Source organism: Salmo salar, chromosome ssa11, assembly GCF_905237065.1.
Source record: "Salmo salar chromosome ssa11, Ssal_v3.1, whole genome shotgun sequence".
Lineage (NCBI taxonomy): Eukaryota > Metazoa > Chordata > Actinopteri > Salmoniformes > Salmonidae > Salmo > Salmo salar.
This window is the reverse complement of record NC_059452.1, coordinates 83,761,810-83,776,686: the sequence shown is the minus strand read 5'-3', so window position 1 is coordinate 83,776,686 and position 14,877 is coordinate 83,761,810. Positions and strand designations below refer to the sequence as shown.

At 42.1% G+C, this 14,877-nt stretch overlaps 1 protein-coding gene across 3 annotated transcripts; it reads right to left on the bottom strand.

The window, feature by feature from the left end:
- Positions 1-5,734: 5,734 nt before the first annotated feature.
- On the bottom strand, positions 5,735-14,079 carry LOC106563250 (uncharacterized). Of its 3 annotated transcripts, XM_045689996.1 has the most exons (5): positions 13,514-13,984; positions 12,547-12,695; positions 11,824-12,003; positions 8,079-8,240; positions 5,735-7,769 (listed from the first exon to the last, which is right to left on the bottom strand). In XM_045689996.1, exons 2-5 carry the CDS (start codon positions 12,560-12,562, stop codon positions 7,357-7,359), a joined length of 771 nt encoding a protein of 256 aa, XP_045545952.1. In that variant the 5' UTR covers positions 12,563-12,695; positions 13,514-13,984; the 3' UTR covers positions 5,735-7,356. The 3 variants fall into 3 exon arrangements, with proteins under 3 accessions (XP_045545952.1, XP_013984141.1, XP_013984140.1); XM_014128666.2 differs by lacking the exons at positions 12,547-12,695; positions 13,514-13,984 and adding an exon at positions 13,991-14,079; XM_014128665.2 differs by lacking the exon at positions 12,547-12,695.
- Positions 14,080-14,877: the final 798 nt, after the last annotated feature.

Here is a 14,877-nt window from a genome sequence, read left to right as displayed (position 1 = left end):
TACTCATAAAGCCTAGACGTAGTAGGGGAACTGCAGACAGATACAGGGACTACTCATAAAGCCTAGACGTAGTAGAGGAACTGCAGACAGATACAGGGACTACTCATAAAGCCTAGACGTAGTAGGGGAACTGCAGACAGATACAGGGACTACTCATAAAGCCTAGACGTAGTAGGGGAACTTCAGACAGATACAGGGACTACTCATAAAGCCTAGACGTAGTAGAGGAACTGCAGACAGATACAGGGACTACTCATAAAGCCTAGACGTAGTAGGGGAACTGCAGACATGGCCATAAAGAGAGAAAGGGCAGGACACTGGAGATCTGAGGTACAGAGAGGAGTGGAGGAGAGGTGTGTGTGTGTCTCTGTCTCTGAAAATAAATAAATAATGTGTAGCCATAACACAGCTAAACAAACAAATGGCCCTTGGACGTCATGGACCAGTCGATGGAATCTAACTTCACAAACAGTTTCAACACCCTGGTTTTCAAGTGGTTTTAAATGAAAGAAATATATTGACCTTTAGTCTTGTAAGAGACCAACAAGAGCATCTGAATTCTCCGGTGTATGAGTTTCAATTCTGTCAATTCAGAAATCTATGTAACACTAATAATGAATGCTATCCTAAGACTTTAGAAACAAATGACTTTATGAATTGACTGAATTTAAACAGAACAGACGTGTGTGAAAGGAAAGGTATAATGAGGGAGGTCAAAACAACAACCAGACAACTCCTCTCCTCTTCCTGTCCTTCCTGTGAGCTGCTCGGCTAAATTGACTCCATCTCTGGAAGGGAAGAGAAAAACAACACATACAAGCATTACATAATATAACACCATAGAAGGTGAGACTTATGTTAACTAAATACTGCTTGTATAGTGTAGTTAAAGGCATAAATATTGGAACAGTGCAGTAAAGTTGGTCATACTCGCTGTTTACTCATGGAATTTGCATTTCAGATCAAAATATGAATATATTTAGACAGCAAACAGTTGTTTTAGGATATTTTCTAACCCAGAAACAACAGCTATACATTTGCCTCATATTAATACTTTGATCTGAAATACCAATTAGCCTACATGAGTATACTGTAAAAATTACCTATTTTATTTCACTGTCGCATCACTTATGACACTACCTGTGATGTAGAGAATTTTCTTTTTTACCACTGAACTCAGCTTCGAAAAGTAGCTGATACATTTTAACCTTGACTGCTGCTTTTCTTTGCTGAGGCAGCCTCTTCAGTGTTGGCACCAGACTCATGGCAAAGAGGGTCTCTTCATCCTCCTTCCTGTGAGCATCAGGTTGGGATGCATCCCTCTCGACAGCTTGGAAGAGCCTCTGCTGAAATGAGTTGAGTGGATCTGGGGGCTGGTACCTCCGATGACGCCTGGTGTGACGTTGTTCCTCTTCGTTTCTCTCCATGTTTCTCTCTCTGTTTCTCTCCTCGTTTGTCTCCATGGCCACATCCTGTTCAACGAGGTCCTCAGTGGTCACTTCCGTGACGTTCATAATAATCTCAGGTGGTCCTAGATCCAGAGGTGCTTTCTCCATTTCATCATCTTCCATGGCTGCACCGGTGGTGGTCATATTTGTGGATGATGTAGATGTTGTAGAGTGTCTCGCTGCACCGGTGGAGGCGATGGTCGCACTTGTAGATGACGTTGAGGGTCTTGATACACCGGTGGGGACAACACTTGTGGATGACATAGTAGAGGGTCTGGCTGTAAAATTGCCACTCGTTGCCATAGGCACAATAAATGGATCCAGAAAAAAAACTGTCGCAGAAGCGCCAAGGCTGCTGGCCTGAAGCTGCTGACCCAGAACTCTTCCTCTCTTTCTCTGCCCTTCTCTCTCTCTGATACCTGAGTCCTCTCCACTTCCTCCTAAAATCTTCTTCTACATAGACATGATCATGATAAGCCAAACCATTACCTAGCATTACTATAGTTATTAGATAGCTATCATGAACATGTCACCTACTGTACACACACACACGGTTATCTGAACAAATTATCAGGGGTACAGTAGTATCTACCATTTCTATTACTATTTATCTGACATACACACTCACACTCTCAAACATGATTATTTGGTAAAGTTATCAGGGGTAGTAACTAGCATAAGTTATGACTATTTCTTTCACACACACACACACACACACACACACACACACACACACACCTCATTGGCTAGATTAGCAAGCTAGGTTAGCTAGCTAAGGTTAACTAGCCACATCTATCACAAGCTCACTACTAAACTGACCTGGCAATCCTACTATCGTGGACACTTGTCTCCAAGCAGCATTTTTTGTGTTTATGTCCCTGTAGCTGTCAGCAGTTGTGTCAAAAAGACAGGGTTTTGAGGATACTGCGAAAATGATTCTCTCCTCTATGTGTCCAACCACTTGCGACCATCTGCAAAAGATACCTGCAGCAGTATAGTTGCCTAGCTGCGCAAAATGTTATGCAGCAGTGATGCAATTGGTGTGTTCGAAGCGTTAAGACCGTTATTACCCTGCAGAGGTAGTGGGGAGATGGGCTTTCCATTGTTTAAAGACACTGCCCCTTAACTTTAGAGGTGTGAAAGTTGAGGGGCAGTGTCTTTAAACAATGGAAAGCCCATCCCCCACTACCTCTGCAGGGTAATAACGGTCTTAAGAGTTGTGTCTCAGAGAGGATAAGAGAAGTTCTCATGGGCAACTAAGGGTTTTCTGCAGTCATGTTGTTTTGGAAATGCACCAAATTCCAGACTATTTACATGAAAATATGTTCCTTCAGGTACATTTTAGTACAGTAAACCAGTGCTAACATATTCACACATGTACAGTTGAAGTCAGAAGTTTACATACACCTTAGCCAAATACATTTAAACTCAGTTTTTCACAATCCCTGACATTTAATCCGAGTAAAGATTCCCTGTCTTAGGTCAGTTAGAATCACCAGTTTATTTTAAGAACGTGAAATGTCAGAATAATAGTAGAGAGAATGATTTATTTCAGCTTTTATTTCTTTCATCACATTCCCAGTTGGTCAGAAGTTTACATATACTCAATTAGTATTTGGTAGCATTGCCTTTAAATTGTTTAACTTGGGTCAAACATTTTGGGTAGCCTTCCACAAGCATTCCACAATAAGTTGGGTCAATTTTGGCCCATTGCTCCTGACAAGAGCTGGTGTAACTGAGTCAGGTTTGTAGGCCTCCTTGCTCACACACCCTTTTTCAGTTCTGCCCACATATTTTCTATAGGATTGAGATCAGGGCTTTGTGATGGCCACTCCAATACCTTGACTTTGTTGTCCTTAAGCCATTTTGCCACAACTTTGGAAGAATGCTTGGGGTCATTGTCCATTTGTAAGACCCATTTGCGACCAAGCTTTAACTTCCTGACTGATGTCTTGATATGTTGCTTCAATATATCCACATCATTTTCCTCCCTCATGATGCCATCTATTTTGTGAAGTGCACCAGTCCCTCCTACAGCAAAGCACCCCCACAACATGATGCTGCCACTCCCGTGCTTCACGGTTGGGTTCTTCGGCTTGCAAGCCTCCCCCTTTTTCCTCCAAACATAACGATGGTCATTATGGCCAAAGTTCTATTTTTGATTCATCAGACCAGAGGACATTTCTCCAAAAAGTACGATCTTTGTCCCCATGTGCAGCTGCAAACCGTAGTCTGACTTTTTTATTGGGGCTTTGGAGCAGTGGCTTCTTCCTTGCTGAGCGGCCTTTCAGGTTATGTCGATATAGGACTCGTTTTATTGGGGATATAGATACTTTTGTACCTGTTTCCTCCAGCATCTTCACAAGGTCCTTTGCTGTTGTTCTCGGATTGATTTGCACTTTTCGCACCAAAGCACGGTGATCTCTAGGAGACAGAACGCGTCTTCTTCCTGAGTGGTATGACTGCTGCGTGTTCCCATGGTGTTTATACTTGCGTACTACTGTTTGTACAGATGAATGTGGTACCTTCAGGCGTTTGGAAATTGCTCCCAATCTTGAACCAGACTTGTGGAGGTCTCCAATTTTTTTCCTGAGGTCTTGGCTGATTTCTTTGGATTTTCCATGATGTCAAGCAGAGGCACTGAGTTTGAAGGTAGGCCTTGAAATACATCCACAGGTACACCTTCAATTGACTCAAATGATGTCAATAAGCTCATCAGAAGCTTCTAAAGCCATTACATAATTTTCTGGAATTTTCCAAGCTGTTTAAAGGCACAGTCAACTTAGTGTATATACACTTCTGACCCACTGGAATTGTGATACAGTGAATTATAAGTGAAATAATCTGTCTGTAAACAATTGTTGGAAAAATTACTTGTATCATGCACAAAGTAGATGTTCTAACCAACTTGCTAAAACTATAGCTTGTTAACAAGAAATTTGTGGAGTGGTTTAAAAACAAGTTTTAATGATTCCAACCTAAGTGTATGTATACTTCCAATTGTACCTACAGGCTCAGACTGTACATACAGGCTCAGACTCACACACACACACTCAGTTACCCATCGGCGCAACACCACCACTAAAATAGGCTCTTTGACTCTCCCCTGCTTCTCTCCTTTCTTATCTCTCATTCACAAATTCACTGGCAACATCAACAATTTGTCAAGGTTACTATGGCAATGGTTTTCATCCAATGGGAGACGGGAGTGGAGTCGTGACAGTAGAGGAAGCTTTGGGGAAAGGAAAAGAGAGGGGGGGGTAAGCTTTGATTGGAACAGTGCAACCCAGGTGTAAACCAACCTTGTGCCAATCTACTAATAGGATAGATATTGGCTATATTCAACCATATCTTTAGATTATTTATATTTACCAAGGAGTGGTTTGTCTGCTGAAGTCATTGCTTGCTGACAGAGGGGACATCATGTTCACAGCGAGTCCTGCCTGGCTAACCCTAAAACCTACCTATGCATTCAGAAAGACTTCGGGAAAGATGTGGGACAGTTCTGAAATGGAGAGGTATATTTAGAGCCATCTGATTGTCAATGAAGAGAAGGTTAGCAGTCCCTATAATGAGTCTGACATATACCCCAGGATACCTACTGTCAACAACAGACAGGATTCATATTTTAATCATGTCCAGGGTTGTTAGACACTCCCATGACAAATAAGAACATCCCCACAAAAACACAAGCCAGTAACTATGGAAAATATTGATATTGGTCCAGACAACTTTTCTTTGGATAGGATGGAACCCTGCATAGAGTAGTCAGATATACACATTCCACTACAACAAACATCATCGGGGGACGATCTCATTGTTTTAAGAGAAAATCCCTAGACCTCTACTACAGTAGATGCCTCATTTGATAAGATGTTCCCACAGGCTGAATTTGGGTAGCAATTGATTTTATGGTACTGTTTCTGGCATTTACTAGGGAAATAGTATGGTGTTAGGTACTTAAAACAATTAAAACACATTTTCATAACCTAGTACCAAATGGTGTCTGTTGTGGGGGCTTGTTTAAATGAATCCCAAAGAAAACAAGTTATCCATACTGTAGGTTATTACTGGATAATTACCATGTACATTCTAAGTTAATACCTGGTCATGTGTGGTCATCTTGTGGTTTTGGATGAAGACCATTTCCTGATGATGTTGGTTGGAAATTAACCTATAGGAGGCAGAGATGACGGACACCAACACATACAGCAGATGAGTGGGAATGAGAGTAACTGGACTGGACACTTCTGTTCTGGAACAGAAAGAAAATGCATGTACACATGTTTTACAAATACGCAAAAATAGTTTAATGAATAAATAGCATCATAAACAACAACAATGAGAAGTCTGATTCATAGAGATGGGACTGTGACCCTGGAATAAGAGAAGGAATGTCTTCCTATGTACCTGAGGAAAAGATTGACGGTTTCCCGGACACATATTAAGCCTAGTCTTGAACTAAAAACATAATCTCCATTGAAAATGTTTCCTAGTCCAGGACAAAGATTAATCTATGTCCAGGAAACAGGCCTTGAGGGTATAAGCGGGTAAGGAAAACCTGATTCTAGGCAGCCATCTTAATTTATCAAGTCAATATCCATGGTCCTACCATCACATGCAACCAAGCACCATCAAGTAGCTTGTCTTATTGGTTACCTTCAAGTAGGATAAGCATACATACAGTGGTTTGTGCTGTAATGTAGACGTCTAAAGATGCCAAACCGGGATATATTTTCACAGTGATCTGAAGTATCTAGTGACCAATAGCAGTGTCATTTTATGAAACAAATATTTAAGTACATCAAATATTTAATACGTCATATTCAAATATGATTAGATAGCAAGTCATTTAAAGCAAGAACCATGTATTTACACTACCTACTGTGGAAAGGAAAGACTTCCTATCCCCACTCAATCTTTCCTATTGTAGTAAACAACCATGCTAATATATAGTTCCTCAATTTGTGATTAAAGCTATAGCGGCCATAATAGAAGCCAAAATGGGCTTTTTAAATTGAATTTCTCAAAGGAAACTCCAGTTTCAGTACACTTCAGGTAAATCTTCCATAGAAATCTGTGATTTGTTTCCACCATTTGGGAAACTTAAAGTGTCACTATGGAAGACTGTGCAAAGGGTTTAAGAAGTTAAAATAATGCATAGGTTAAAAAACAACCTGTTAAAAGAATCAGAAAAACCTTAATCTAGGGATTTTTATGTTAACTAGAAGAGGAGACTAGGTGATTGTACAAACATGAGCTATGTTAGGATCGCAATGTTGAGCAGTCTGAACTTCTGTTCATTGAACATATTTTCTGGTTCTGATGGTAACAAACCATTCGCTGATCCGGAACATTCCCCAGTGGTTATTTTGCAGTAATGTGAACAGGGTCAAAGCTTGTTCCCATTGATGAGCAGGAAGGGCATATAATTTGTGTCACACATCGATTATAACATACAGACTCTCACTTTCCCTGGTCACACACAGACAGAAATAGCTTAACCGCGTTACATTCTTGTCACACTTTTCCAAATATCACAGCTAGCCAAAGAACGATTTATATTGGTGGAGTCAAGTGTGAGACGCTGGGCATAAACTCCCACAAGGGATTTTTTTTTTTAAACCCATAAATGGGTTATTGACTTGATGTTGTGCAACTGTACATACCCCGAGAAGGCATGTTTTAGGCAGACAAACATTAAAACAACATTAGGAAACGTATCTGGTCTCTTTTTTGGCTCCTGACTGGATTCCACCAGCTTGGTCCAGTGAAGCTTTAGGAATTCAAAACATGACCAGGGAAGGCGCCAGCACTGCTGTCTAATTAAGTCTGTTACAGGCCATGTGTGGTGTGGTTTGCATTCTAGTCCGAAACTAAGCCTTTTGGGCCACACATTCAAACCCCTTTAGCAGTCTCCACTTCCACCCACCTCCCCCTGAGTCAGTTCAGGCAACACGTCTCCTACCCCCTCCTCTTCATCAGACTGTCCCACTCCCTGCTCCCTGGGGGTAAGGGGCTCTGTGTCACTGTCGTCCCACTCCACCACAGCTGTGTAGTCCCTCTGGGTGGAGGTGGGGTCCCCCAGGCTGCTCACACCGGCCAGGCAGGAGAAGAGCAGGCCCAGCATGGTGATGTAGAAGCTCTCCCCTGGGTAAGGCTTCATCCCCGCCGCCCCTCCCTGGCTCCTGGAGCCAGACCCAGGCCAGGTCCAGCCCCCTACCCATTCCCACAGTGGCCCAAACTTGCCCTCCTGAAGGTTGCAGTGGATGATGTACAGGCAGGCCCCACAAACTCCCAGAACAGACAGGAGGAGAACCACTGGGGAGAGAGGAAGGAAGAAAAGAGAGAGTGGGTAAGAGAGAGAGAGAGAGAGAATGACATACTAATTAATCCCAGAGAGAACTGCAGAGAGTGATGTAAGCTAACATGGCTCAGCAGACATGGCTCGTCATTCTATGAGAGTTCATATTTTAAGAGACCTGTGAGAGTGCATTCTTCTTCAAGTGATGACAGTATTGTGATAAGCCCTCAGTGAGTAAGACACAGAAAACAGATAATGACAGCAAAAGAGAACAAGAGGAGGAAGAGAGAAATAAATAAAAACGAGAGACAGAGAAGTTAGGTTACCTGTGGAGATGTGGAGTAACACCACCAGTCGAGGGTGGGACATCCCAGTCCCCAGGAAGTCCAATAGGAAGGAGGAGCTGGAGAGCAGGACAGCACTGTAGCACAGAGCCGCCAGGGCATAGAGCAGCCACACCCCCCAGCCATTTATGCCACCCAGGGGACCTGCAGGGAGGGAACGCACACAAACAGTTCATTCGTAAAGTATTCAGACCACCTGACTTTTCCCACATTTTATTACGATACAGCCTTATTCTAAAATGGATTAAATTGATCGGGGGGGGAGATCTACACACAATACCCCATAATGACAAAGCAAAAACAGGTTTGTAGAAATTATAGCAAATTTATTAAAAACAACTGAAATATGACAGTTACATACAGTACCAGTCAAAAGTTTGGACACAACTACTCATTCAAGGGTTTTTCTTTATTTGTACTATTTTCTCCATTGTAGAATAATAGTGAAGACATCAAAACTACAAAATAACACATGGAATCATGTAGTAACCAAATAGTGTTAAACAAATCAAAATATATTTTATATTCTTCAAAGTAGCCACCCTTTGCCTTGATGACAGCTTTGCACACTCTTGGCATTTTCTCAACCAGCTTCACCTGGAATGCTTTTCCAACAGTCTTGAAGGAGTTCCCACATATGCTGAGCACTTGTTGGCTGCTTTTCTTTCACTCTGCGGTCCAACTCATCCCAAACCATCTCAATTGGGTTGAGGTCAGGTGATTGTGGAGGCCAGGTCATCTGATGCAGCATTCCAACCCTCTCCTTCTTTGTCAAATAGCCCTTACACAGCCTGGAGGTTTGGGTCATTGTCCTGTTAAAAAAAAAATTATAGTCCCACTGAGAGCAAACCAGATGGGATGGCGTATCTCTGCAGAGTGCTGTGGTAGCCGTTAAGTGTGCCTTGAATTCTAAATAAATCACAGACAGTGTCACCAGCAAAGCACTCCCACACCTCCTCCTGCATGCTTCACGGTGGGAACCACACATGAAAAGATCATCCGTTCACCTACTCTGTGTCTCACAAAGACAAGGCGGTTGGAACGAAAAATCGAAAATTTGGTTCATCAGACCAAAGGACAGATTTCAACCGGTCTAATGTTCATTTCTCGTGTTACTTGGCCCACGCAAGTATCTTCTTCTTATTGGTGTCCTTTAGTTTTAGTAGTGGTTTCTTTGCAGCAATTTGACCATGAAGGCCTGATTCACACAGTCTCCTCTGAACAGTAGATGTTGAGATGTGTCTGTTACTTGAACTCTGTGAAGAATTTATTTGGGCTGCAATTTCTGAGGCTGGTAACTCTAATGAACTTATCCTCTGCAGCAGAGGTAACTCTGGGTCTTCATTTCCTGTGGATGTCCTCATGAGAGCCAGTTTAAAATCATAGTGCTTGATGCACTTGAAGAAACTTTCAAAGTTATTTAAATGTTCTGGATTGACTGACCTTCATGTCTTAAAGTAATGATGAACTGTTGTGTCTCTTTGCTTATTTGAGCTGTTCTTGCAATAATATGGACATGATCTTTTACCAAATATGGCTCTCTTCTGTATACCACCCCTACCTTCTCACAACACAACTGATTGGCTCAAACACATTAAGAAGGAAAGAAATTCCACACATTAACTTTTAACAAGGCACACTTGTTAATTGAAATGCATTCCAGGTGACTACCTCATGAAGCTGGTTGAGAGAATGCCAAGGGTGTGCAAAGCTGTCATCAAAACAAGGGGTGGCTAATTTTAAGAATCTCAAATATATTTTGATTTATTTAACGCTTTTTTGTTTACTACATGATTCCATATGTGTAATTTCATAGTTGATGTTTTCACTATTATTCTACAATGTAGAAAATAGTAAAAAATAAAGAAAAACCCTGGAATGAGCAGGTGTGTCCAAACTTTTGACTGGTACTGTAAGTATTCAGACCGTTTACTCAGTACTTTGTTGAAGCACCTTTGGGAGCGATTACAGCTTTGAGTCTTCTTTGGTATGACGCTACAAGCTTGGCACGCCTGTATTTGGGGAGTTTCTCCCATTCTACTCTGCAGATCCTCTCAAGCTCTGTCAGGTTGGATGGGGAGCATTGCTGCACAGCAATTTTCTGGTCTGTCCCGAGATGTTCGATCGGGTTCAAGTCCGGGCTCTGGCTGGGCCACTCAAGGACATTCAAAGACTTCTCCCGAAGCCACTCCTGCGTTTTCTTGGCTGTGTGCTTAGGGTCGTTGTCCTGTTGGAAGGTGAACCTTTGCCCCAGTTTGAGTTCCTGAGTGCTCTGGAGCAGGTGGTTTTCATCAAGGATCTCTCTGTATATTGCTCTGTTCATCTTTGCCTCGATCCTGACTAGTCTCCCAGTCCCTGCCGCTGAAGATTATCCCCACAGCATGATGCTGCCACCACCATGCTTCACCGTAGGGATGGTGCCAGGTTTCCTCCAGACGTGATGCTTGGCATTCAGACCAAGTTTCATCTTGTTTTCATCAGACCAAAGATTCTTGTTTCTCATGGTCTGAGAGTCTTTAGGTGCCTTTTGGCAAACTCCATGCGGGCTGTCATGTGTATTTTACTGAGGAGTGGCTTCCGTCTGGTCACTCTACCATAAAGGTCTGATTGTTGGAGTGCTGCAGAGATGGCTGTCCTGGAAAGTTCACCCATCTCCACAGAAGAACTCTAGAGCTCTGTCAGTGACCATCGGGTTCTTGGCCACCTCCCTGATCAAGGCACTTCTCCCCCGATTGCTCAGTTTGGCCAGGCAGACAGCTCTAGGAAGAGTCTTGATGGTGCCAAACTTATTCCATTTAAAGAATGATGGAGGCCACTGTGTTCTTGGGGACCTTCAATGCTGCAGAAATGTTTTGGTACCTTTCCCCAGATCTGTGCCTCGACACAATCCTGTCTAGGAGCTCTACAGACAATTCCTTCGACCTCATGGCTTGGTATTTGCTCTGACATGCAATGTCAACTTCGGGACCTGATATAGACAGGTGTGTGCCTTTCCAAATCATGTCCAAACAACTGAATTTACCACAGGTGGACTCCAATCAAGTTGTAAAAACATCAAGGATGATCAATGGAAACAGGATGCACATGCACTCAATTTCAACTCTCATAGCAAAGAGTCTGAATACTTATATAAATAAGGTATTTCTGTTTTATACATTTGCAAAAAAATTCTAAAAACCTGTTTTCGCTTTGTCATTATGGGGTATTGTGTGTACATTTTTTATTTGATCAATTTTAGAATAAGGCTGTAACGTAACAAAATGGGGAAAAAGTCAAGGCACTGTATAGACATTTACAGTACACCCACAGCTGCTCACAGACTAGTGTGCTCAAGCAGGGAATACACACAATTGCATATGGACAATGCAAACATAGAAGAATGGAATACAGACACGTTATCAGGCATAGCGTGAGCACATTTTAACAGTGTCAACATGACACTGCCCCCCAATCCATGCCTTCCCCAAAACATGTGTAAATATTGGACTATATATTGTCTTCCTGTATTATACTTATGCTAAAAATATTTATTATATTCTACTGATTTACTTTGTTTATATTATTTTATTTCTTATTGATGTTGCATTGTCGAGAAGGAACCTGCAAGCAAGCATTTCGTTGGCGGTGTATACCATGTGTATTCCGTACATACGACCAATAAAACTTGATAAGAATGAAAAGACAATCTTCAGTACAACACTTCTTCCACCTCCAGTCTTGCCCCTACCTGTGTCAGTGAGGTTCTGGGGCGCATGCAGTATGAAAGCCACACCATAGATGAGCTGTTTGCCTCCGGGGTCAGTGTTGTTGATGACTTGGATCCAGTTTGGGTCGGCGATGGATGTGCACAGTGACACCAGCGTAAAGCACTGGCACACCGCAGCCGGAGACATGCTCAGAGTCATGGCTGGAGGGGAGACAAAATGGACTTACCAATAACAATTTTTACAAATGATGCTGCTTTACAACAGAGAAAGGTTTTTCAACCTCAGACTTTGCAACAGTTGCCAAATTTAGGCTGGGTGTTGTACTAGTCTGGACTCTGGATTTTTTTTTACTGTTTCAGACAAGCAATGTGTATGGTTATGTTAGATGTATAGTGAACAAAAATATAAAACACAACATGTAAAGTGTTCGTCCCATGTTTCATGAGCCGAACTCTTTTTCCACAGAAATGTTCCATACACACAAAAAGCTTATTTCTCTCCAATTTTGTGCACAAGTTTGTTTACATCCCTGTTAGTGAGCATTTCTCCTTTGACAAAATAATCCATCCACCTGACAGGTGTGGCATATTAACCTTGAGCTGGGGAGAATAAAAATCCACTAAAATGTGCAGTTTTGTCACAATACAATGTCACAGATTTTGAGGTAGTGTGCAATTGGCCTGCTGACTGCAGGTATGTCCACCCAGAGCTGTTGCTAGAGAATTTAACATTCATTTCCCTACCATAAGCCACCTCCATCGTCGTTTTAGAGAGTTTGGCAGTACGTCCAACCGGCCTCACAACCGCAGACCACGTGTAACCATGCCAGCCCAGGATCTCCACCTCCAGCTTCTACAACTGCGGGACTGTCTGAGACCAGCCATCAGGGCTGCTGATGAAATTGAGGAGTATTTGTGTTTGTAATAAAGCCCTTTTGTGGGGAAAACCTGATTCTGATTGGCTGGGCCTGGCTCCCCAGTGGGTGGGCCCAGCTCCCAATTGGGTCGGCCCATGTCCTCCCAGGCCCACCCATGGCTGCGCACATGCCCAATCCATAGATTAGGGCCTAGTTCATTTATTTAAATTGACTGATTTCCTTATTGTTGCATTTATATTTTTGTTCAGTATAATAATATGATTCCAATGTAAATACAGTTTACACCTACAAAGTAATGAGAGATTATGCACACAAAAAAATAGCCTAACTAAGAAGCAGTGTTCTGGTGCAGGTAGTAGGAACATTAACACTGTAAACCTAATGTTGGAATACCTAAAATGAGAGAACTGTTGAAAGAACAGCAATATTTTCTCAGAATCAAAATTAGCTAACGTTGTTAGGTAATGTATATAGCACTTAACCCTTCACTAACCAGCACCAAGCCTAGCCCAATACACTACAAAGTCTGTTTGAAAATAAAATGTAGACTCGCTAACGTTACGTGCTATTCAGGGGTAACCAAATAATACAAATAAAAACGTCATGCGACACAACTGAATTGTCTATTGTTCAGCATATTGTCTGAAAAGCTAGCTATACATGATGGGTGTGTAAAATTAGGCATTGCGAAATGTCACATTTCCAACCCCTCTCGTGCCCTGAATTAACTCAGATAATAAATGATCAATCAAGTAACTAGGTAGCTATTTAGAATGCACGAGCACAATAACAACAACCCTGCCCAAGCTACTTCTATGGCTAACGTTACTTACCGAGCTAAAAAAAAACAATGAAATCCACGAACATATAATTATTCATATATATCTCAATGACTGATAGGTGTGGCTAAAAAAATATATTGTTTCTTAGTTGACGTAATCTCAACCCATTTCAACACGGGATTATGTCGTTTGTATTTAGCCAAAGATAATGGATATACTGACAAGATACTACATGTCTCTCTGCCCTAAAAATGGAAGTTGTTGTCCACAAAGGGGCTGTCTAGTTCCCGCCTATCCTTTCTATGCTATGCTACTGCCTCATCACATGAATATGCATGTCATCTCGAGGCAACTCCAATAAAAAAGTGTTGTTTCTCAAAGTTGCCGGGATGTCACGTGTCCTACTTATATCTGTACACTCATAACAATTAAAGCATTACGAAACTTCTATTCGATCAAATTAATCTCACGTAGCATATAAAGCATTCATATTTTAGTTGACCAAATTCGACATTGTCATTGACCTACATACAAAACGACTTGCTTGGTGGGCGAAACAACGAAAAAAAACCGCGACCTGCTGGGGGAGACAGATTTGCCGCCGAGTTGATCCTCTCTTTTCCTCTTCCTTTCCGTCTTCTTCGATGAGGTTTAACGGCAGTCGGCATCCAATAAATGTTGCATTACCGCCACCTACTGCCACCTCCCTTATACTTTGCTTAAAAAAGTTATAAATAAACAAATACCCTACATTCTATTTTTAACACTACACTCACAATTTCATCATAATAACACCACCCTACTCCACTATTTACATTGATTTAGCCCTACCTCAGGCCAAAAACATGAAAGGATGGGACACCACCACTTATCACACCATGTAACTCTTCTGGTGTCAAGTATCGCACACCCAAATACCTCTCTACAGCTGCCACCACAACCTCAATTTAATGTGATTTACGTTCCATCCCTGCAGTACAGGTGATAACCATTGCTATAAATGCTAAAAATCCAATCTTGCTGAAACATATCACTTGTTGACCTATCCCTCTGTACTGGTACAGATCTACTACTCACACCGCTCCTCTCAGGATCCCTCCCCCTTGACCCATCTTCCTCTCCTTTCTTCACTGCCCCAGCATATGACAACTTCTGCACTACTCTAACCCTGGAAACCTCAACCTGCCTCTCTCGCACGAACATTTCTGATCCCCAGCCCCATTGGCACCCCTACAATTAACACATACCACTACTTTCCCCAATGCTACACATTCCTTTGTGTCATGCCCTTCTGCACAGTTCTCACACCTAGGAACCTCTCTCCTACACACTGCTGCCACTTGCCCATAAGCTTGACACCTGTAACAATGTAATGTATTCGGACACTGAAGCTCGTACAGGATAACTTATATATC